This window comes from Procambarus clarkii, chromosome 94 (assembly GCF_040958095.1).
Source record: "Procambarus clarkii isolate CNS0578487 chromosome 94, FALCON_Pclarkii_2.0, whole genome shotgun sequence".
NCBI classification, from domain to species: Eukaryota; Metazoa; Arthropoda; class Malacostraca; order Decapoda; family Cambaridae; genus Procambarus; species Procambarus clarkii.
The window spans coordinates 6590090-6612757 of NC_091243.1; the positions used below are offsets into that span (position 1 = coordinate 6590090).

General features: G+C 40.9%; 1 protein-coding gene across 16 annotated transcripts in view; it reads right to left on the minus strand.

Moving 5' to 3' along the window:
• The window catches only part of LOC123747268 (protein bric-a-brac 1), a 169323-nt gene that overhangs the window by 86164 nt on the left and 60491 nt on the right, over positions 1-22668 (minus strand). For 11 of the 16 annotated variants that reach the window (XM_045729316.2, XM_045729315.2, XM_045729324.2 and 8 more), the window contains exons 2-5: positions 19393-19600; positions 18318-18533; positions 12169-12937; positions 8274-8333 (exon numbers count right to left, since the gene is read on the minus strand). In XM_045729316.2, the coding sequence (XP_045585272.1) occupies positions 8274-8333; positions 12169-12937; positions 18318-18533; positions 19393-19600 (1253 nt within the window). The remainder of the gene's footprint in view (positions 1-8273; positions 8334-12168; positions 12938-18317; positions 18534-19392; positions 19601-22668) is intronic. The other 5 variants (XM_069319891.1, XM_045729319.2, XM_045729313.2 and 2 more) reach the window with 1 other exon arrangement.

Below are 22668 nucleotides of genomic sequence, written 5' to 3' on the forward strand. Positions count from 1 at the left end.
AGACGAATCGTTTTGTGCTCAGTGATGATGCATCTGATACAAGTAGCATTGATGAACAAGTGTTAGCAGCTTCCATGGTGGTGTTTTCCATAGATATTTTCAACAATACTGTAGCTGAATCTCTTCCAGATTGACGGACACTCTTTGAGGGTAGCTGAATCTCTTCCTGTGTGGGACCTTACAAAGCGATCTTTTCAAGACTACCATACAAACAGATCTTTTCCTATAATCTTTTCAATACTATCTTATGCTATACAAGCTTGGCTACATACCAACTGCAAGTACTAAAGCCAAGGGTGTACATGAGTGCGTTATTTATAAGCACACAGAATGAAGAAACAGTAAGCGAAAATCTATCTGTACCTGGTGCAACGAGAGCAAAGTCGCGCTGTGTACCATGGACTACTTCGTTGATTATTACTCACTTCCGAAGTACTGAGTGTGTAATACAGTGTGTTACTGTGTGAAAGTGTACATATTGTAATTTTAATGAATTTTTAACAAGTAATATTGCGACAATAAACATTAATTGTGGACACATTACTGACACATGAATCACAGTTCCATGGAACATTATGAACGTTCTACTGTACACAAATTGTAAAGGACACAAATATGCATCATAAACAATAAAAAAATAAAACCGCATTTGAAATACATAGAACAAATAATTGAAAATATATTTGTGGCAACACCAGTTGCTTAAATGGCCCACACGACTGTTTGGGAGCTTCACATATGGGCGACCAGCCCCTGATGACGTCATTGTGCACCTTGACCACGCCCCCATAGCCAAAGTAAGTGGAATTTGGTATTTATTTTTACACAGACATGTTCAGGGAAGGGAATTTATCATTTTATAAATAAAAACGAATTTTTTGGGAACACTTGATTTCATGCGCACAGGGGAAATTTCACAATAAACTCGGCGCATCACAGTGGTTAGGGATTAACGTGTGCCTGTTCACCCCTGTGCTTCCTCAGGATGTTGGCCTTGTGCAGCTGCACGTGCAGGTTCCCACCCATTTGGCGTCTTTGGCAGCCGAGGATTTGCACGCTTGCGGGTATTTGGCCTCTGTCTTGTGCTTCTTTTCCCTTCTCGAGTTGTCCTCAGACTGCTTTGGGAAGGATGTGGAGGCATTGAATGCAGGGTCTTTGTCAGGCGTCAGCGTCATACACGGGTCGTGGTGACCTGTCTACGCATGCTAGGGGTTCGGGTTCTAGCCTACCTTGAAGACTGGTTGGTGTGGGCTCCCACCCGGTCTATTTGTCTGCTTGCTAGGGGCTCCTGGCAATCCCCTTCTTTACCAGCTCGCTGGGTTTGGGTTCCTGGAGAACTGGAGGAAGTCCCATCTGGTTCCATCCAAGGTTTGAACCTGGCTGGGCCTCGTTTGGGACTCTAGGACCGCTTCTGTATGTCCCCTCCTGGGGCGTTGCTGCGGCTGATGTCCTGTCTTCATCTTTCGGTCTTTGGGGGGTTCCCGGGTCACTCGACAGTTGCTCGAACAGTTGTGCAGAAGTCTGAACTTCGACGCGCTGGTTTAACCGCCGGGTTGGGTGTGGTTTCGGCGTCTGTTCTGGTTCCTTCGGGGGCCTTCCCTTCCTCTTCTCTCGCGACTGCTGGGTTCAGCCTCCGGGGGCCTTGATTCGGTTGCTGCATCACCTGCTTCCTCTTCAGGCTTTTCGGGGTTCAGTACCCTGGTGCATAGCCCGAGCCCTTGCTCGATGTGTTCACAGATGCCTCGTATCTCGACTGGGGTTTTGTGACCAGTGCTCACTAGGCCAGTCAGGCGCGGCGTTCTCTGTTCCAGGGCTCGGTTCTCTCAGGTCGTCCACAGGGTTATTAGGTCTAGCCAGTTTGCGGTCTATCCTCGTGCCCATGACATTCGTAAGTACAATAACCCCCTCCGCTTACGAAATTTATCCATTACCAGAAACGAATTTTCCCATAAGAAATAATATAAATTGAATAAATCCGTTCCACATTCCCCAAAATATTAACTTCAAAATACATTTCATACCTAATACACAAATATTTAGTACTAGTGTGTACAAGTTATATCTTTATTGATAACTCTTGTTGGGGTATGGAAGATGGTGAGTAGGGCAGGGGGGGGGGGGGAAAGAGGTGTTAAGTGTTTGGAAGGGGAGTCCCCTTCCATTATAACATCAGGCACTGATGACTTCTCTGGGGTACTCACTCTCTCCTATGTTTTGCAGGCATACCACTAAGAACTGGTTGTGGCTCACTGCTTGCTTGTCTTACTAAGAATCTAAAGACACTTGTTTTTTCCCTACATTTTAACACTTGTCTGTAATGAGACATCACATTGTAATTAATAAAGTCAATGCAACAGCCTGCTAAAGCTTTATCTGGGTGAGTCTTCAGTAAAACTTTGCAATTCTTCCCATACTGCACATTTTTTCTTAATCAATGAGGAAGGGCCATCCACTACTGCCCCCTCCTTTCCTGAAGATTTGTTGTTCTGCCTAGCTAGTTCAACAACCTGTATACCATTTCCATGTTTACGAATGATCTCGTTTTCCTCTATGGTCATCCTCACATGTGTTTTCTTAGTTTGAACCTCATCACTGGCTTTCTTGGGACCCATGGCATGATTATAATAATCACTTTTGTGTATAAAACCCCAAAAATAACCAGAAAATTATGACATTCTTTACAAAAAATTCAAGCACGATCATCATTAAGCGGGAGCCATTGATAAACTGAAGAGCGGGCAATACCAGGAGCCACGCGCTCGGTTTACCCGTCTGTGTGTGTACTGTACTAACAAACTTCTATCTCGAGGCAAAGCCTGTAACCCGGTTCAAATTTTACAAAGAAATTGGGCTCGTAACCCGAAAAATTTGTAAAGAGCGGCATTCGTAAACCGAGGTACCACTGTATACTGCTTTGGCTGCCGTGTTTGGCAACATGTCTTGGGCTGACATTCAGGCACGGGGGTCTTGGAGGTCAAACAGTGTCCTGGCCGCCCGTTATTTGGTAAATGGTACTTGGTCCCGGTCATTCGTGTCTCTTTGGGTCGCAGGTTGCAGCCAGTTGTCTCGCCTTCGAGTTTATGTGTGCGTTGTGGCTGCCTACCAGGTAAGTCCACTATGGCACTACGACACTACAACACTACTTGACCACTATGACAAAGTCACTGAGGCTAATGCCTCCAGTGACTTTGTCGTAGTGGTCAAGTAGCTGTAAGAGGTACGATCTTCCCGCTCTAAATCCATGTTGGCCCGGGTTATGAAGGTCATTGGTCTCCATGAAACTGGTGACCTGACTCCTGATCACTCTCTCAAATACTTTTATTATATGGGACAGTACAACTGGTCTATAATTCTTTACCAATGCTTTGCTCCCTCCCTTGTGTAGAGGGGCTATGTCTGCTGCTTAAGAGCATCTGGTATCTCCCCCCAGTGTCCAAGCTCTTTCTCCACACTATACTGAGTGCCTGTGCTATTGGCACCTTGCATTTCTTTATAAATATTGAATTCCATGAATCTGGACCCAAATCTGAGTGCATGGGCATATTTTCAATTTCTCTTTCAAAATCTGCCACGCTTGTGTTGATATCAGTTATATTTACAGGTGTTTGGATATCATGCATAAAGGTGTCCGGATCTTCCCCTTTCATGCTGTTTATTGGTATGCTAAACATGTCCTCATTCTGTTTTTAGGATTTCACTAATTTCTTTGTCATTCTCCGTGTATGAACCTTCACTCGTACGAATAGATCCAATATTGGCAGCGATTTTTGCTTTTGATTTCGCATACGTAAAGAAATATTTTGGGTTTTTCTTTATGTCCTGAAATGCTTTCTGTTTTAGTTGCCTTTCTTCAATTTGATAAGAGTGTTTCAATTTCTGCTCGATTTCTTCGAGCAGAAATCTCCCCGTTGAAATTATTTCTTCTTTGTAGGGGAAAATCGTGTCTGCTTAAGCATTTCTGTTATTTTTTCCTTCTTTTATAGTGTCGTCTGCGTTCTCTTTCTACGTTGGGCCTCTTTCTGGCTTTCCTCAAAGGAACATATTTCAGACAGACTTGGTATGCTTCTGAAGTCACCTTTTCTATTCCTTCTGTAGGATTTTTATTACTTAGAACAGTTTCCCATGGAATGTTTGTAAGTTCCGTGTTTATTGTCGCCCAGTTTATCCTTTTAACCCTCAAACCGCTAGGGGCCCAAATGGATTTAACACCCATAGGCGCAAAAAAAAAATCCAAAAAATTCTTTCGTCTTATAGAAATGTTCATTTTTGTTCCCTGATCACGGAAAAAATAACAAAAAAATCGTAGGTGGCATATTTTAGCCGCAATAGGGTAGGGAAGTCTGGCAAAAAAGGGGCGTTGACAGAGCCTTCGCCAGACGAGGTCTACTCCGCTCAAGTTGTCAGGCGGCAGTTGCCACAAATATATTACCTAATTATTTCAATGTCTGATTGATTTTTTCTTAGTTTTTTTTTGCAGTAATATTATTCAATACAGTGAATTGTGATATATTTATATAATAAAATGTATGAACCATCACTGTACTCAAAATTATGGTAGTGCATATTAGTGATTCAATTATTATGTTCATAAAACAATAACAAATAGTTTTGCTGTTATTACACTATATACACAGGTTATATATAAGTATCTGCATGTTTTGCTCACCATAATGAACCACTAAGTTGGTATTGAGTCAAAATGCAATAAGGAGTGACCGCCACACACCAGCCAGCCACTTGTTGCCACTCCCTCCCTCAACAACACCTCACTTGCCCTCATTCTCCTCCCACAATACTGTTTTTGCATTTATTCACTATACACAGATGTTATATATATATAAGTATTTACATGTTTTGTTCACCATAACTGAACATCTAAGCTTGTATGGTGAGTAAAGGCACAAAGACGTATCTACTCGCACAGTCAGCTGGTGGCGGCCGCCCTCAAGGCCAGACGCACTAATATTTCTCCTCCAACAATACTGCTTGTGCTGTTATTGCGCTATACACACATATTATATACAAGTATCTACCTGTTTTATTCACCATACTTGTACAAATAAGCTGGTATGGTGGCCAAAGACCATAGTGGCCACATGTAAACAACATGATAAGTCGTGCAGACGACACACCTCCCTCACCAAAATGACGACTCCCAACCTACTCCTATTGCTGTTATTACACTCTATACACACATTATATATAAGTATGTATCTACATTTGTGTTCACCATAGCGAACCACTAAGCTGGTATGGTGAGTGCAGTCAATAAAAGGTGGCGACACACAGTCAGAAGACAACGCCACCATCCTCCCTCCCACAGCATTACTCCTCCCTCCATGGAGCACAGCACTAAATATCACCACAATCCTGCTATTATCAGAATCCTGGTCAGTTTTATCAGTCAGGGGTCTTCTGTAATACTATCATCACTAAATAATAGCAGGAACATATTTATTATGGCATTTGTAGGCGATGCTGTGGTCACAAGCTGAACAGCGGTGCTGTGAGCTCGTGCTGCGTGTGTCAGCCTTGGTGGCTTGCTCAATACTGAAGCTCTCACACCCAAGAATGTTGGCCTGGATTTATTTTCTAGGTGGCATCTGGCAACTATCGGTCGTGGCTGCACTATAGCTGCCCCTAACCCAGGCGGGGCGTTTAAATTATAGCGCTAGACACGAAATCATATACTGTATATATGACATGCGTGGTTTTGGTTTTGTCACTGAAAGCATATATATATGATTTGTGCAGTTTAAGGGTTAATACAGTATTAAAATTGTAATAATGTATATTACATTACATAATATAGGACATTATATAATAAAGGGCATGTATATGAGTTGAATTGGGTGGTTATAAATAGGAGCTGCCTTGTATGAGCCAATAGTTACCTTTATTCTTTTGTTCTTAAAATTAAATTTACTGAATAACCCCTCTTGCTTGATCATTGTTTTAAGTCTATTCTGAGTATTGATGGTAGTTTGCACTTCAATGAGTTTGTGATCTGAATGTGTGGCATCTGATATCGTAATGTCCCTGATTATGTCTTCATTGTTTGTAAAGACCAGATCTAGAATATTTTTGTTTCACATTGGCTCTGATATCTGCTGGTTGTGTGAAAATTTGTCACAGAATCTAAGCAGTTCTCTAATCTGTGGTTGGTTATGTCTCGATAGATTTCCTAGTATAATAATATTGTTTGCTATTCTCCATCATAAATTAGGCAAGCTGAAGTTACCAAGGAGGATAATATTAGGTATTGGGTTCGCCAAATTATCAAGGGTATTCTCTATTTATAGATAGAGCCGTCTCATCATTGCTCGTCAAGCTTCGCCTTCAAACTTCTGCATACCACATATGCCCAAATATATATATTTTACTACTATGTGTGTTTATTGTCACCACAACTGACAACCATACAACGTTACAAGTCCCCTGGCATCTTGGTCATTATGATGTCAGATGATACCACAAGGCATAACCAAACAAGAGTCCCTTTGTCTCAAAGGGCCCATTCTGGCTTACATATAACTATTAGCAACCTTGTAGCTAAAACTCCCCCTCCCTTAACAGCTAGATAAAGGAAGGCCATTTTCAATGTGCAATGTTGATATTTGTGTTTCTTGAGATAAGGATTCTAGCCAGACACCCAATATTTTTAATGTCCAATTGGAAGGGAGGTACTCTATACACTGTATAGGATTATATCACCACTATGTGCAACTGACATACCTCACCTACAAGAAGGGTAGAAGCTGAAAATAATTAACCTTCACACTGGTATCCATCATAATGTAATGATGACGATTGCTAAGAGGAATTCTGACCGCTGTCCAGGCCAAAATAAGGTTTAGGATTATGTATACAAAAATGAGGACAGGTTTTCGCCTCTGGTCCCTAGTTTAATCTCACAATGACTCAAGGGCCTGATGTGGAATGAATTGGGCCGAGCTATCTGGGTAGCTTGAGGAGGCCTGGTCGACGACCGCGGGGACGCTAAGCTCCGAAATTGTCTCAAGGTAGGTATGGTAGCTTGCTCAAAAAGACATCAAGGACCCAACAAAGAGGCATTTCATTACATTCAATGCAGTTTTTCTTACACAGCAACATAGCAAATTTATATAAATCATTTGTATTTTATTTATATTCATTCCTCCAAGTCATAAATAAACAAGGAATGTTGAAATGCAAGTGAACTTTTGTATATTCAATGATGTTTTGCAAAAACCATCATGCATTTAAAAAAAAAATTGCATCTGTGTTATACTTTTTTTTGTTATACTATGTTATAACTTTTTACCAAATTTAAGTTTCTAATCCTTCAAATGGCCTGGGGGAAACATGAAATGATCATAGAATTTTCAAAGGTTACTCAGCAAGCTACTGAGGTGGGCAAGTATGGACACATGTATTCTCTCAGTAGCTTGAGAGGGATAAGCAAACATGAATGTTTGTGTAAGTTTTGATATTAAAATATAGAGGAACCTCATGTGATGAGCAGCCCCATCTACGAGTATTTCGGATAACGAGTGAGCCACTCGCAGAAAATTTGTCTCGATTGATGAGCTTCCGCTCGATTTACAAGAAAACTACGTGGTGCTTCCTAACTTTCCCGCTGGTTCTTGCAAATTCTTGGACACCTCCGACGACAGTGTTGTTGTTTTATCGCACAGGACAAACATTCCTCTGTATTTATTTGTGCTTTACTTTGTTTTTTGTGGTTTTGTGACTATAATTTGTAACCCACAATGTCGCCAAAGAAGCTGCTTGATAAAGATAGTGTTGTCAAGAGGAAGAAAGAGAATTACTGTAGATTTGAAGAAGGAAATTACCTGACTCAGAGATGGATTCTCCTTCCACACCATAACCCCCTCTCCTTTTCCCCCACCTCCCCATCGCCTGATTCAAGCCAGCAACGACTCTTCATAAGGTAAAGTACAATTGAAGACAGTAAAAACAAAACATTTATAATAATTACATGTATTATAATTACATTATAAAATTTCATATTGATGTTTTTCGGGAGTGGAACAGATTAATTTTATTTCCATTATTTTAAATGGGAAATTAGTTTCGCAAGACAAGCGTTTCACATGATGAGCTTGATGCCGGAACAGATTAAATTTGTTAATCGAGGCTCCATCTGTACCATGACCTGTCAAAAATATTATTCTAATACACAAAAACATCCACATCCAATGAATTGAACAAATTTCTTTAAAGGTTTTTGGCTTTAGTAAAAAAAAAAAAAAATCCATTACTGTACTTACCTTGAGAAGATTCATGTTGCTGACCTAAAGACCCTGACGTTCCCGGACCCGCATATAACCCTGCAGGAGAAAAAGCAAAATCGATTAATGAGGGTGAATTTACGTAAATCAGTAAAACTTAATCTAAAACAATAATGTTCTGAATATTCTCTTACAAACTCAATCATACAACACTGAACTACAATACTAACAATAGAGGAGCACATCCATGAAGTATAAGACATGCACGTGTCAAATTTTTCAATTATTCAAAGCCAGTGCCAACATACAGTTTGATATTTAAACATTAAGAGCAGACAAAATTATTAAGGTCATAAGCCATTTGGGATGTAGATCCGGACACTTTCTTCAATAGGTCAGATGTAACACAAACTAAGGAGCAATGGGTTCAAGCTCAACAAGCAACAATATAGAAAAGAAAACAGGAGATGCTTTTTCACCCATAGGGTTATAAACCCGTGGAACTGCCTTCCAGCTGAAGCCATAAATGCCAAAACTGTGCTGGGTTTTAAAATACAGATAGAAAATATCATCAGGGCTAATGGGGGGGGACCTTTGACAAGCCACCAGCTTCCCCGTCCTTATCCTTCCTAGCCATTAGTTCCATGGCTAGGAAGTACTTCTTTAACTCTTAAAGAAAGCTGATTTGTACAGTAGCATTTTATGGAAGAACTTAAAGAGCAGCGGCACTGTGCACACATTTACTCTTGATAGCTAGCTCGTGGCCTGTGGATATTTATATAATATATTCTGATAATAAAAAAGAGAAAGCCACAGCTGTTTCATACTGCATTCCTTTCCACTAGAAGAGAGCTACAACCCACAACCAGAATCTTTAATACAGAAAGTACAATGTCAAATGAACACACAAGGGAAACTAAAACTCACTACGTGCAGTTAAGATTGCAAGCAAATTAGGCATGGGGAAAATCAAGATACTCAAAATCATTTATCTGAAACAAATGTAATAAAGATTCTAAAACAGTAACATGAGAGAGTGGAACCTGACTTGATAGAACCCTGGTTTAACAGAAGACTACATGGAATGACTCAATCCATTAGAGAACTTTGTGGCAACCTGGTCAATCTGGTCTACCTGGGAACAAACCACATTTGCATGTTCAAGATATCTGAATTATCAAGTTTATTTAAATTATATATTGCAAAATTTCTGGAGGATTTTATCTTTGCCCATTTTCACACAAACTGTACAGTACACCAGAACATGATAGTTGGCAGATTTAAACAGAAGTACAACTGTGCCAAGAGAAAAATTGTCAGTGAAAAACTGATTGCATATACAAACAGTATTGAGTCTTTTAAAACTATGTTAAATACCTATACATTTTCTAAGAATTTACATCAGTATCGACTCTAACAGTGATGAAACCTATGTTGGAGGCGTTTGCCTGATAAAACTTTTAGCTATGAGGAGTGAAGTAAATGTGCCAGGGTTTAAAGTGAACAATGGTGTATGCACTAATGCAGATGGTACACACAATCCTTTTAACTCCCAGCAAATATTCCATGGGATAGTGTTCTAAAAGATCACCATCCATGAGTGGTGAATCCACCATTCATCTTGACATCATATAATAGTATTCTATTTCAATCAACTCTTTCCCATTTCCCTTTAATTTCTTTTTTGCAGTGTGTGTGTCTCCATTTGGCTTCGATAGATAATATATTATTAAAGGTTTCTCCTCCACCTTTTGCATTTCCCAACCTGACTGGTTCTCATGACCTTAACACTGGAATTAATAACTTGCTATAGATTTCAATCCTTATCAACTTCTGCAAAAGCTTTTACTGGCCCTGTTCCTCACTGACCTGTAGCAGTCACTACTGGCTTGACTCTGTTGTTTTTATTACTACTTTAGTTATCGTCCATTCCTCTTCCACTGCTTTTAACCTGTTAAAGCCAATCGACATTGTTCTCTCTCTCTGTTCTGGTTGTTTTACATCCCTTTCTCTATTAATCACTCTTCAGGTCCTCTTTCCCAAATACTGTAGTCCTTCTTAGTGAAATTAGATCTGCTTGCAGTCTTCACATAACTACTTCGCTACATGCTCATTCTTCCACATTCTCACACATTTTCTGCTTGTTCCATTCGAAGCCCCACCATCTGAGCTACAAGTCTGACTCTGGTGTTAGCATTCTTCTGCACCTCCTCTTTCACACAGACCTCCAGTGACACAAACAAATCTCTAGGTATAGGTTATCTTGAGATTATTTCAGGGCTTAGCGTCCCGGTCCTCAGCAAGGCCTTTTTGTTACACATCCCCAGGAAGCAACCTGTAGTAACTGTCTAACGCCCAGGTACCTATTTACTGCTAGGTGAACAGGGGCATCAGGGTGAAAGAAACTGCCTATTTGTTTCTGTCTACACTGGGGATTGAACCCGGAACCTTAAGACTACGAATCCTGAGTGCTGTCCACGCAGCCGTCAGGCCCCCCCTTGATTGTAATATATAGATAAATACATACATAGGTAAACATAGGTAGCCATGTTTTTGTTTACTTGTCAGTATACCTTGTCATGATTGTGCATCACTTCTGTCTTTAGAATCCCTGTCCTCCTTTAAACTCTTATTAACCTCAAATCAGTCCATGATACTTCATCCTTTCTTATGTCTCCATATTAATTATTTCTCATCATGAAGAACATCCGGGATTTAATTCCTAGACCCAATTTTCTTGACCACTAGTTTTACACCACGTACACTAGCTAGGCATAGCATAAAATGTATACAAAGCCCAAGTCCCACCTTCTAGTAGACACTAACCAGTAAGTGGTCAGGTGAAGGGAAGGGAGGTTGGGAAAAAAGGTAGGTGGAAGGCTTAGAATCTGCATCTAGCAAAGCACAAAAATAATGAAATTTGAAAATTAACATATTAACAACAAGGCTAATGAATGAACAAAGACATCCAAGCTACAAAGACAGGTTAACAGAAACTCCAAATGAGGGAAAAAGGCAAACAAGAAATGATCAATACATACAAAATATTGAAAGACAGACAAGGTGGACATGCACTACCCTTTCAAATTGAGCAACAATAGGGGAAATGGATATGAGTGGAAGCTTTAACTGTAAATCAGCCACAGAAAGTACAGAAATACTCTAATGCAGATAGAGTGGTTAACACATTCCCTATGCACAAAGAAATCACAATAATGTGATGTATTGATAAGAAAATCAGTAGGAGGCGTGAGGAGGATTTGAACCTACACACTGGGTATTCCCAAGCACATGCCTTAGACCACTTAACCACAAGGTCAACTTGTGGTCAACTTGTGGTTTCATGCACACAAGCAATGAAACCTTGGTATTCAACTGAATCCTCTGGTTCTGAGGATTCTACTGAAGCCAAGTCATGATTTCACGCATTGCCAACATGCACTAACTGTGGTTCTACCCCCAATGCTTCTTTTCAAATGCACAAAGAAATCACATTAATCCCCTAGAGGATTCAGTCGAATCCCAAGTTTCAGTGCTTTTGAGCATGTCGTGATTAAGTGGTCTAAGGATTGTGCTTGGAAAGACCCAGTGTATTGAATCCTCCTCGTGGTTCTTACTGATTTTCACGTTGCTCATATTAAAGTACAGTATTTTAAGACTGAAGTCAATAAAACAGGGTAATCTTCCACAGGACGAACAGAAGCATTAAGGAAGAAAAAAGTACTACAACAAAAACATGACAAATCCACAAGGTATAGTATAGTATCTGTACTAGAGAAACCAAATTAAAACCAAAACCAAATTAAACTCTATAAACTATGAAATATTTTAATATTCAACTACAATAATCAGTAATATACTAAGCTGCCTGGCAATAGGCAAATTTTAGGAATACACATAATTTAGCTTTCTAGAAGGTTGAACAATAATTTACCTGCAGCTTCTCTTGGTAGAAGACCCATGAGTGGTGGTCTGATCACCATGGGTGGTGGACTGCTTAGAGCTTCCTTCTCTCCACCTCCGTCTCCCATCTCTACCCCCATTTCCCCAATGTTCGTGTCATCACTAAGGGAGTCGTCTTTAACTATATGATGATGTAGTAGTGCCTGTGTGGGGCGACTACTGGAACTTATGTTGGGTGGTGGGGGTAGAGTTGAGGGTGCCTCGCTACTTCCTTGATAGCCTTGGATACGTTGCCGTAAAATAGAGCCTTCCGTTACAAGATTTACTGCTTGATCTGGTATATGGCTGTCCTCCTCTCCCACAACCACTTCACTCTCATCTTCCTGCTTTACCTTTGGCACATCTGGAGTGGATAGTTGGGCTGCTAAGAGTGGGGGAGGGGGCAACTGTGCAGGAGGTACAGGTTGTGAGTTTCTGGTTGTGTTGTCCCCTCTCTGACTGACTGGGTTAAGAGGTTTTGTGAGGGCTGCGGCCAACGTAGAACTTTCCAAACGAGGACTTAGTTCTATTCGCGCTGAGGGCACATCTGAGCGGGGTGGAGTAGAAGGTGCTGCGGTGGAAACTGGCAAGCTAAGGGTTGGACTGCTGTCTGGTCGGCGTTTCTTGGGTGGTGGTGAGATGTGGGACGGCTGTTGGAGTACATGGCTAGTAGGTGAAGGTGTGGATCTTAAGCGTGGTGAGGACGGACCCTGGACAGCTACAGCACCCAGGCTACTCACCACCTTATTTACCAATCCTCCCTATGAATAAAAAGAAAAATGTGTAAATATAAAACCAGAGTTGAATGTAATGAAACGCCATATTCTGGGTGAGCCCCATAGGCTCCCTGAAGCTAGCTGAACTGATATGTGCTATATTAGTTTGGGGCATCGGTCAAAGGATGATTACCGGGAACCACGAGCCAGAAACTGGTCCTCTCAGAGTATTTATAACATGTATTTGTAAATAAATACCATTTTGACCAGTTTCAATGGTAAACTGCCCCTCAGGCACAGGGAGCAATGGCCTATGAGCACATTACATTTAAAGTATGTCATAATTGCCATTGACCTGGGAAGGACTCAGAAAGGAGCATGAAATAACAAAAGACCACTGCCTGGTTAACATGTGCAATCTATATCCCAAAAGATCAAAATAACTCCCCTAGAAAGAAACCAAACAAGCAACACTTCATGCAACTAGTACTTCCGCTCATTAGCGCTACCCCCCATAGGGAGGATGGGAGGGGGGGGTTGCGCTCCTCTTCCCCTGCAGCAAACGCCCCTGCCCAGAAGGCATAAGGGCCCAAGCAGGGGCAAAAGAAGCCCAAGCACTTCAAACAGACTTTTTCTGACCCCCCGGGAACCCCAGACAAAGGTCTCATTGCAGAACCTTCTACGCCCACCACCCCTGAAGAAAAGGCGGTGTCCAGGGAAAAAGCTTCCAAGAAGGTAGTCTGCTGGGTTGACCCAGAAGCCTTGGCAGGAAAATCGGGCTCAACCACCTCTGCACCCGAATTGGAAGGAGGCAGCCCTCGAAGCCACCAGACCCCAAGCTAAACCCCGCCCCAACCCCGAAACCCGCAGACGTTCGGAAGCAAGAAGCAGGAGGGAAAAGGAGCAGGGCGAACCACGCACACCTGGGAAGGAAGCCGAGGCACGGAAGAAACCACGGTTGAAGCGACCAATGGCCCCCCCCCCCAAATCCAGGTCCCTAAAACAAAAGTGGAGTAACTCTGGAGCCTCCAACCAGGCAACCAACCTGGCTCATTACAGTAAAGATAATCAAGTAAATAATGCAGCCATTGCCTGATCCCCAAGATCAACAGACTAGGAACGAGGAAAGTAGAGTATAAGCGGGAAACAAGTCCCAGCAAGACTTTGGGTTGGTGGTGTCCCTGACTCAACAGGTAGCATGACGGAGGCAATACAGATGATCGTTTACCTGAGGCAGAGGCAACGAACAACCGTGGACTTCGCACAAGGGAGAGTGGGCTCAGAAGAAGTAGCCATTGTACAACCGAGCCCACAGGCATTTTCCCAGGGTCTGTTTGGAGATTTAGCCCTATGGGAGCTCAAACACTGGGGCCAGCTAAGCTGGTAGAACCCTGTCAGGTAGAAGGCAAAATGATCTCCAGTAGCAGCTATGAAACCTTGGGGCAACAGAGGAGAATTTCCAACACAACCTAGGCTTGCCTAATAAGAAGCTAAGCAGATCTCTTTTGTCTAAACAAGGCGAGACCACCAGAGAATGAAAAGAAAAAAACCCTTGAAGACACACAACAAACTGGCAGTCAGAGAGAAACATCGACTGCTGCGTTGAAGTAAAGCTAGCTGTGCCAGCCGCAGTGCACCCCACCCAGCCAATAACACTTCCCTACTAGGGAAAAGATGGAAAGCCCTAGACTCCTGATGTACCTCAAGGGTGAAGACAACATCAAGCGATGAATTCTTCAAACAGGGAGTGATTCCCAAACACCCCAAAGAATCACAGAGTACATAGGAAAGGTCACCCTAGGTGCATGCTGCTCCTGGACTCTAAAACACCTGGCCACCACACCAGACTCGGCTTGAACAGCCACACGGTAAAATCCAGAACAGGAACACGAGGCCAGAGGTGACTGATCTAACCATCAGCACATCAGTTCTAGAATTGGAGTGGTGGGCTGCCGGCTTCCCCTTTCCTCCCTGCTAACGAGCAGAAGTGCTAGTCGCATGAAGGGGTGCTCGTTTGGTTTCTTTCTAGGGGAGTTATTTTGATCTTCAGGTATGTAGATTGCACAGGTTAACCAGACAGTGAGTGGTCTGTCTTGATTTGCCTACCTTTCCGAGTCGTTCCCCGGTCGATTGCAATTGTGACATACTTTACCTTAAATGTAATGTGCTCGTAGGCTATTGCTCCTTGGGCCTCTCTGAAGGGGTCAGGTTCTGGCTTGTGGTCCCCAGTAGGCATAAGGACTCCTGTGACTGGTGATCCTAAACTAATATAGCACATATCAGTTCGGATAGCTTCAGGGAGCCAACGGGGCTCACCACAAAAAATAAATGTTTTATTTTACATATCCCTCTCACATAGAACAGACTTATCTCTTATGTAAACTTCCTCTCCATCTCCTGTATCACAATTTTCTGAATAATCTATTTCTAACTAGTACATGGTCACATTGACCAAATGGTCATGGAAATTTTAAATTTAAGATTTCTTTCTCTGTCCAAGCAAAAACTAAGACAGATTAATAGTCTATTTCCTTCTTTAATTTATGTTATTTCTTCTATGTGCTGATTTATGAATGTCCCCATCATTAGATTACAGAAACTCAGCTATTCATTTTCTCTCCTAGACTCATTTTTAACTCAAAATTCATAGGACTACACAACAAAAATTCAGCTCATGCTAATGAGTTTTCTCTAATAGAAAACTTAAAAACGAAACTGGGAAGACAAATTTGTTCTAGCAATGTTGAAGAGTAGAGCGAGTCAAGGAAAGAAAGTGTCTAGTGCAATGAAAGTCCCGGTAAGAAAATAAAATATAGGAAGAGATGCAGTCAGGAAGCTGCACAACAGAGTAGCATTATCTACCCTCATGTACAGATGTGAAACAATGCAAGATACAAAATTTTGCCAGTAGAAATTGAAAAAAGGAGAAGTTTGTGTGATGTTATGAAAATACAGTACTGTATAGCAAGAATGAAAATCTTGTAGAATGATGTGTGTCAAAGTCGTTTGAAAGCAAACTTGAGGAGAGCATATTATGATGGATTGGTCATGTTGAATGAACAGACTAATAAGATGGTGAGGAGTGTATTCAAGAGAATTTGAGGGTACGAGGAAGAGAGGAAAGAAGAAAAGAACGCAAGTAATTACCCAAGTGTAGTTACAGGATGAGAGCTTCCTTTAACTATAGGAAGCTTTCTTTGTAAGAAACTACACTCCACACTTCCTGTAGGAAGTGCAGAGCAAACAGGCAGTTGAGTGAAGAATAAGGAGTGTCCTCAAAGAACACCTGAAAGATGGAACTCGCTTCCCATCATTCAGGCATTCAATAAGCTGAAGCAGACCCAAATTTAAATGAGGACATGTTTATTAATGAAGTGAGGTCCAAATTACACAGGTACTGAAATACCCACAGACACCAAAAAGTGGGACAACAGAAACCTCCAGAAATAGGAGCAATCCAAGGCATTGATGACACAGAATCGAACCAAGAGAGGAGCTGCAGAGTAATCACACTCATACATTGAAGGAGGAATAAGAAATACCATCCTCCCCCCTTACCCAAAGCAAATAACCCTTTGCCGAATGTACCAACATCTAGGAAGGGCTGAAGGTCACTCATGGCCTATCCTTGAGCTCACCTTCAGTCTCAAGAAGCTAGCCATGTTGACCCCAGGGTAGCCATATTCCTCACCTTAGACAGAAAGGCATCATCCCAAGGAGGATACCCAAAGAAAGGTAAACCTAACCTGTAAAGTGACAGGTGCCTTGTAAGCTTCCTAATGTGAAGCAGGTTTAGAGAACACAGTCTTAGCAAACACATACATTGCAGGACTGGATTGTAGGTGTCCCAACAGGCAGCACAGCAGAAGCAAAGAATCATTGGTCAGAAGCAGGACCAACGAACACCCCTACAAACTCACAACAACAAGTGTGGGCTCAACAGGTTGAACCTTCACGAGCCATGTCCACAGATGTATAAGGAACTTACCAGGATCTAAAGGCAGCTAGCCAAGCAGGACACCAAGGCACTAGGGGACTCTCAACCAAAAGAACAGACACCAAATGCAGCCCATAACAATGGGGCTTTGAAGGGTGCCCATGGTGTGCCATATAAACCATGCATGTGTGTGTATCCTAGCACAACCCACTCAAATAGGATACCCTCAACCCAGGGCCTACACAGAAGAGTCAACAATTCATGAACTTCCTAGGACAAGGTTGTCCACCCCAGTGGCCAGACCTCTCATGGGGTAAACTCCAGAACATACCAGAGAACTGTTAGTGCATGGGTAACACTAAATGAGCACTCAGAGAAGGGAACTTTGAGCAAAACAAGCAAAGAAAATACAACCAAGCGGAGAGGAAAACACACACATGTGAAGTAAATATCAAAATAAAGAACAAAAACACAACCAAATGGTCTCCTCAGGACAAAATCTGAAGGACAGCCAGCACTTAGCTGAGGAGCAGTGGGACTCACTGCAACAGATGATGACTCAAAGCATTACTACATTGTGTTTACACAAACACATCAGCAACAGGACTGACCAGCAGAGTAGGCGAGGGCTGGGGTTCTGGGCCACCTGGTGGCAGTTATCGGTACTAATGGGTTCACGTTAGTTAGAGGAGAATCAATTGTGTCACCTGAATAGTTTGCAGAGTTGTTTAGCCATTTAGGGGCTTTGTTTCCTATGAACCTTGCAGATATCTGAAAATCTTTACTGATTTTCTAATGCTTTCTCAGTGAGGGCGATGATAATAGTCCCCTGCTCTCTGTACCTTTGTGATGCGAGGGCCAGGTTCTTGCTCTGGTCCCCCAGTGACTGGACTCTCAGTAAACTGATGTGACCCACTACTGGGGGAGCCACCTTGACAAGATGGCTCCCCACATCAGGAATCCACCAAGGGAGGCTCCTCCCAGAAAATAATGCTTGTTATTGACAAAAACATGCAAGTGAGAAACACAAAGGGAAGAAACATGAAGAAACAGAACCAAGGAAAAGCAAAGAATGAAGAAACAGTAGTCAATGAAACTATCGTATCTAAAATGTCTGGAGAGGAAAGCGTCTAGATAAAACAAGGCATTCATCATATATCATTTATAGATGGTTAAATGCACAGTACAGTCAAACAGTAACAAATAAAATTTGATAAATACAGTACAAATAATAGCAATAAACCGATATTCTAGATTTAACATTCATAGGGTAGAAAAAAAGCCCCATATTATTCAGACGAAATATTTTATAAGTATTTACACTATAAATGCTCAAAACAGATACTGTATTTAAATACAGTATTTGTATAATTAAATAAAAAGCCTAGCAAAAGCTATATTGAGATACTGGCCTAATCTAACAATGTAAACAATTATATACTATAATGTGAAGATTATTTTATTTCAGCACGCCCCTCGGCCACTTACCTGATCTCTTTGTAACTGGTGTGCCGCTATGTGAGACTGCTGCTGATTTTGTTCTGTAAGTCCCTTAATGTGGAGCATCTCAGCTGTGCGTAAAAAGGTTGTGAGTCTATCTTGTGACACATATACTTCACCTTGATACACAAAGCTCAGAAGAGCCGACATATCCACATATGCCACATCTCGTAAAATTATGATGGGGTGTTGGCAAGGATTTTGCTGAAAAAAAGATTAACAATTTGTAAAATTTAAGCAAAAAAGTAAGCACAAACATTTTAAAATTTATGAAACTGTCAAGAAACTGCACATAAAACAATAAAGATACTGTATACGTATATACAACAAGCCCTTGTGCAGAATGAGGGACAGATGCTTTATGAAAAATTTAGTATTACATGAAATCTGCACTACAGAATGATTAGGAGGGACCATGATGCAAGAGTCCAAAAAAATATAAAAAAATAGAAAAAGAAACATCTGGAAGGTATCATGATGCAAGAATATAATTCATTCAAACGTGTATAACACGTAAAACTTATACCAACCCACACCATGTTTATCACGGTCGCATTAGGGAACTTTTTGTATGGTAAAGAATTTGGCCGCACTCACAATTACATGAGGAACATTCAGGAGCCAGAGACAAAGGTGGAAAATACAGAACCTTACACTAAAATGTGTATTATGAACAACAGTGATAGTATTCAAAGTAAAATTAAATAAATAAATAACGTTGAAATCTAAATATCTGTTACTAGTAGTCAAGCTCTTTCCTCTATGCCTACACTTACAGAAAGGACAATGAAAATTCCACTTGAGCCCTTTATATTACATAGCCTTGATACAAAGAGATACTGCACAGTATAACCATATTTGTTTCATAAAATAGTTTTTAGACTGGAATAAATAATCTCAAAATGTTGTATAAAGTCAAACAAAATGTGGAGAAAAGGGCAATAGAAGTCTATGCAGCAAACAAAACATGTCTGTGGCATCACACACAATTTGTGCTGTTCAAGTTAGAAAGAACCTCATGAGAATTTACTGCATAGCCAATACACACTCTAGCAGTCCCTACCTTGAGCAAATTTCTGAAGTAGGGGGAGCAGGCTGAAAGCACCACTTTGTGAGCTTTCAGACTGCGCCCCTCACATGCCAGTGTCACGTCCACAAAGTCTTCATGGTCACGCAGATGCTCAAATGATGTGGCAATGTTGCTGTGAAAGTTGTTCCACCGCAGGCAAAAGTGTTGGTCACTACCCATGGCGATCATGTGCTGCTTACTACTGCACCAAAAAAGGAGGAGAGAATATTCTGCCATTAGAAATACAGTATTAAAAGAAAATATCGTTTGACATTCTATATCATATGAAACTTGTTAAACTTTACATACACAACAAAAAATGGCAAATCCCATAACTCACTTAGGAACACTGTTTTCCCAAGTGACTAAAGTACCTGTACATTAAAACCCTACCTTGTGATGACTTCGGGGCTTAGCATCCCTGCGGCCCAGTCTTCGACCAGGCCTCTAGACACAAGGTAATGAGACTAAAATGAAAACCAAACTCCAAATATTATACTAATTGGGCACTTCATGATTAACCCTGAACTGCTATAATATTTAAAAGTCCAACATCCTAGTATGCATGAAAAAAAAAAGAAGGATCAATCTCAAAGATCAATCGCATATGGTAATTTGAGTGCACAGGTGCAAATTGCAGAGTGATTGTAGCAGTGCAAGGGTTAAACTTCTTCACACTTAATGTAACATATACCAGTACCTGGATAATTATGCAGCACGTCATGTGACATTTGCTTCACCCACTAGTTGTACAATACCTCTGCTAGCAATGCGTCTCCAAAGCCACGATCACGTTCTATAATATTTCGGCTTTGTTATCCATAGTAAGGGCCTCGTGCCATTGCCTGATGCCCCATACTACTATTACTAGGCAAGATAGCTTAAGTGGCCGACATATGCAAAAATATTTGTTCAACTATGAAATACTGTACTGTATAGTGTAACATGTTAAACAGATCTAAAGTTATTTTACATCAGTGTCATGAAAATTTCATCCAATATGTTAAAAAATGGATTTTATACAAATTTAAAAAAGAAAAAATATGTGCAACCGGTACTGATGATAACAATAACACCTAGTTAGTGGAACTCATGAATAATACAGTGACAAGAAGAATAGTACTTGTAAGGAGGGTCTATAAAGTGAATATGCAGCTGGTGCCTTCTAGCATTGCTGATTGCCACCTGGAGAGCAAAATTTCACACAAATAATAATGAGTATGTTATTTTGCTGCATTTTATTATATATCATATAAATACATTGCCTAATCCCAATACAGTATTACTCATGTCCAATTTTTTTTTTTGGATGGGGGGGGGGGAGTAATTTTTTTTTCTCTCTCCTTTGTTTCTCATCTGATTTTGTTGTGGCTTCTACATCTTGGAGAATGTACACCCATTACTACGGATATGAAGTTGGACAAAAATTGGTCAACATGTAAATCAACCACAGGTGACAGAACTTGACTTAATTTTTTTTGGCCAAGTTATTCACAGATAATTCTATTTTCTGTGTCTTTTTAGGTTGTTTTTGCTGAATGGGGACCAGATGAGAACTTTTTCATTTATATAAAGCATACTTATATATCCCTTAACCCATTATCCTTATCCCTATATTTTGTTTCTTGGGGGGGTAATTTTTTCTTGACTTTGTTTCAACACACACTGACCTATAACTGTCACATATTGGAATACGAATATGGGGAAATATAATACGAATATACAAATATGGGGAATATAACACGAAATAATACGTTTTAACAAACATTGCCAAGTAATGTTTATTAAAACTTACAAGGAAATCCAAAATGTAGAACGATCATATATAATGTCGAGAACTTGAACTTCATTTTTCTCTGAACAAGATTTTCAACTTTGAGATCTAATAAAAAATTCAATTTCTGATCAATTCTCTCCATTTTCACATCCTGTGTGTGCAAAGTTCTTTGTTCTACAATTTCCTGTAGTAGTATTCCCATAAACGCAAAACCTTTCAAGTTATATTTTTTCATCGATTTCAGATGAGCAGCATCTGGAAATCTTCATCATCAGCTTTTGAATACCCACTGAAACCCAAGTACAGTACTGTAGTGGGAAAAGTAGGAATGAGGAACTACCTAGGAAACCCATCTGAAAGAAGTGTTTCATGTAGGACTTCTGGGAAAGCACCTCTCAGTTACTCCCTGAGCTATCTCAAAATAGAGCACACACACACAAAAAGTGATTACCAATGTAAGAGGGGAGGAATGTCTAGTAATCCAAGAGAATGCAACCTCAACCCATCACATTAATAGCTTAAAGGAAGACAATGGCTCCAGACAAAGACAATGTCCCAGAATTAAAAGAACAAAACTCCTGCCTTCAAAGGAGAGCAGGAAGCTCCCAAACCCTACAGCCAGATGTGAGAGCCAACAAACACCACTTCAAAGAAGAGAGCCAAAGAGGACAAACAAAAATCAGAATATGATAGAAAACAACTATACAATACAAAGAACAAAGAGGCGCAGGCAAAAAAGTAGCAGGCTGTAGGAGAAAAAGGTATGAAACAACCTCTGAAATGGTGAATAAAAAATGTCAACATTAAAAACCAAAGAAGACGAACACACAGGAAGTGACAGTGCAGGGGTATGAGGCATAGGATGCCTATCAACAAACAGCCAAGATAGAAAGACAAGTCGACCAGATTGAGTTCACAGAAAACAGGCAATGAGGAGACAATACTATGAAAAGATCATCAAACAACTTCATGCTGCCGCTCAGCAGTCACTGGCGCGACATCATATGATCAGACACCTGACCTTCATATAGGTGGCGGTAAATTAGACTGTCAAAATGCAAAGACTAGTGGAGAGCCTTGAATCATCAAGGAACATCTCCCAATTGATCCTCTGAAACAATCAGAGATGTGGGAAAATACATGGGGTTTGGATAGTCAGAAAAGCCAGAAGCAAGGCTGAGTCAGCCACCAAGGAGCCAGATGAAACACATTGCCAGAAACATCTTCAATCTGGACAGAACAGGGAGGAGGCACTGAACCAGTGGAAAGAGATAAAGGAAATCGCAGACCCCAGTCTAAAGTGAAAAACATCCATCATGAAAGCCTTGCAAAATGAAAACAGCCATGTAAAACCAGAAACCTCCCAAATTCATGTCTACATGAAGAGGTCCAACATGCAGGGTAACCAAAAGTTTCACAAAGACAATGGAAGGACACATCCTGAACTATCCACTGCACAGCACAGGAACAAGAACGAGAGAATGTGTGTGACA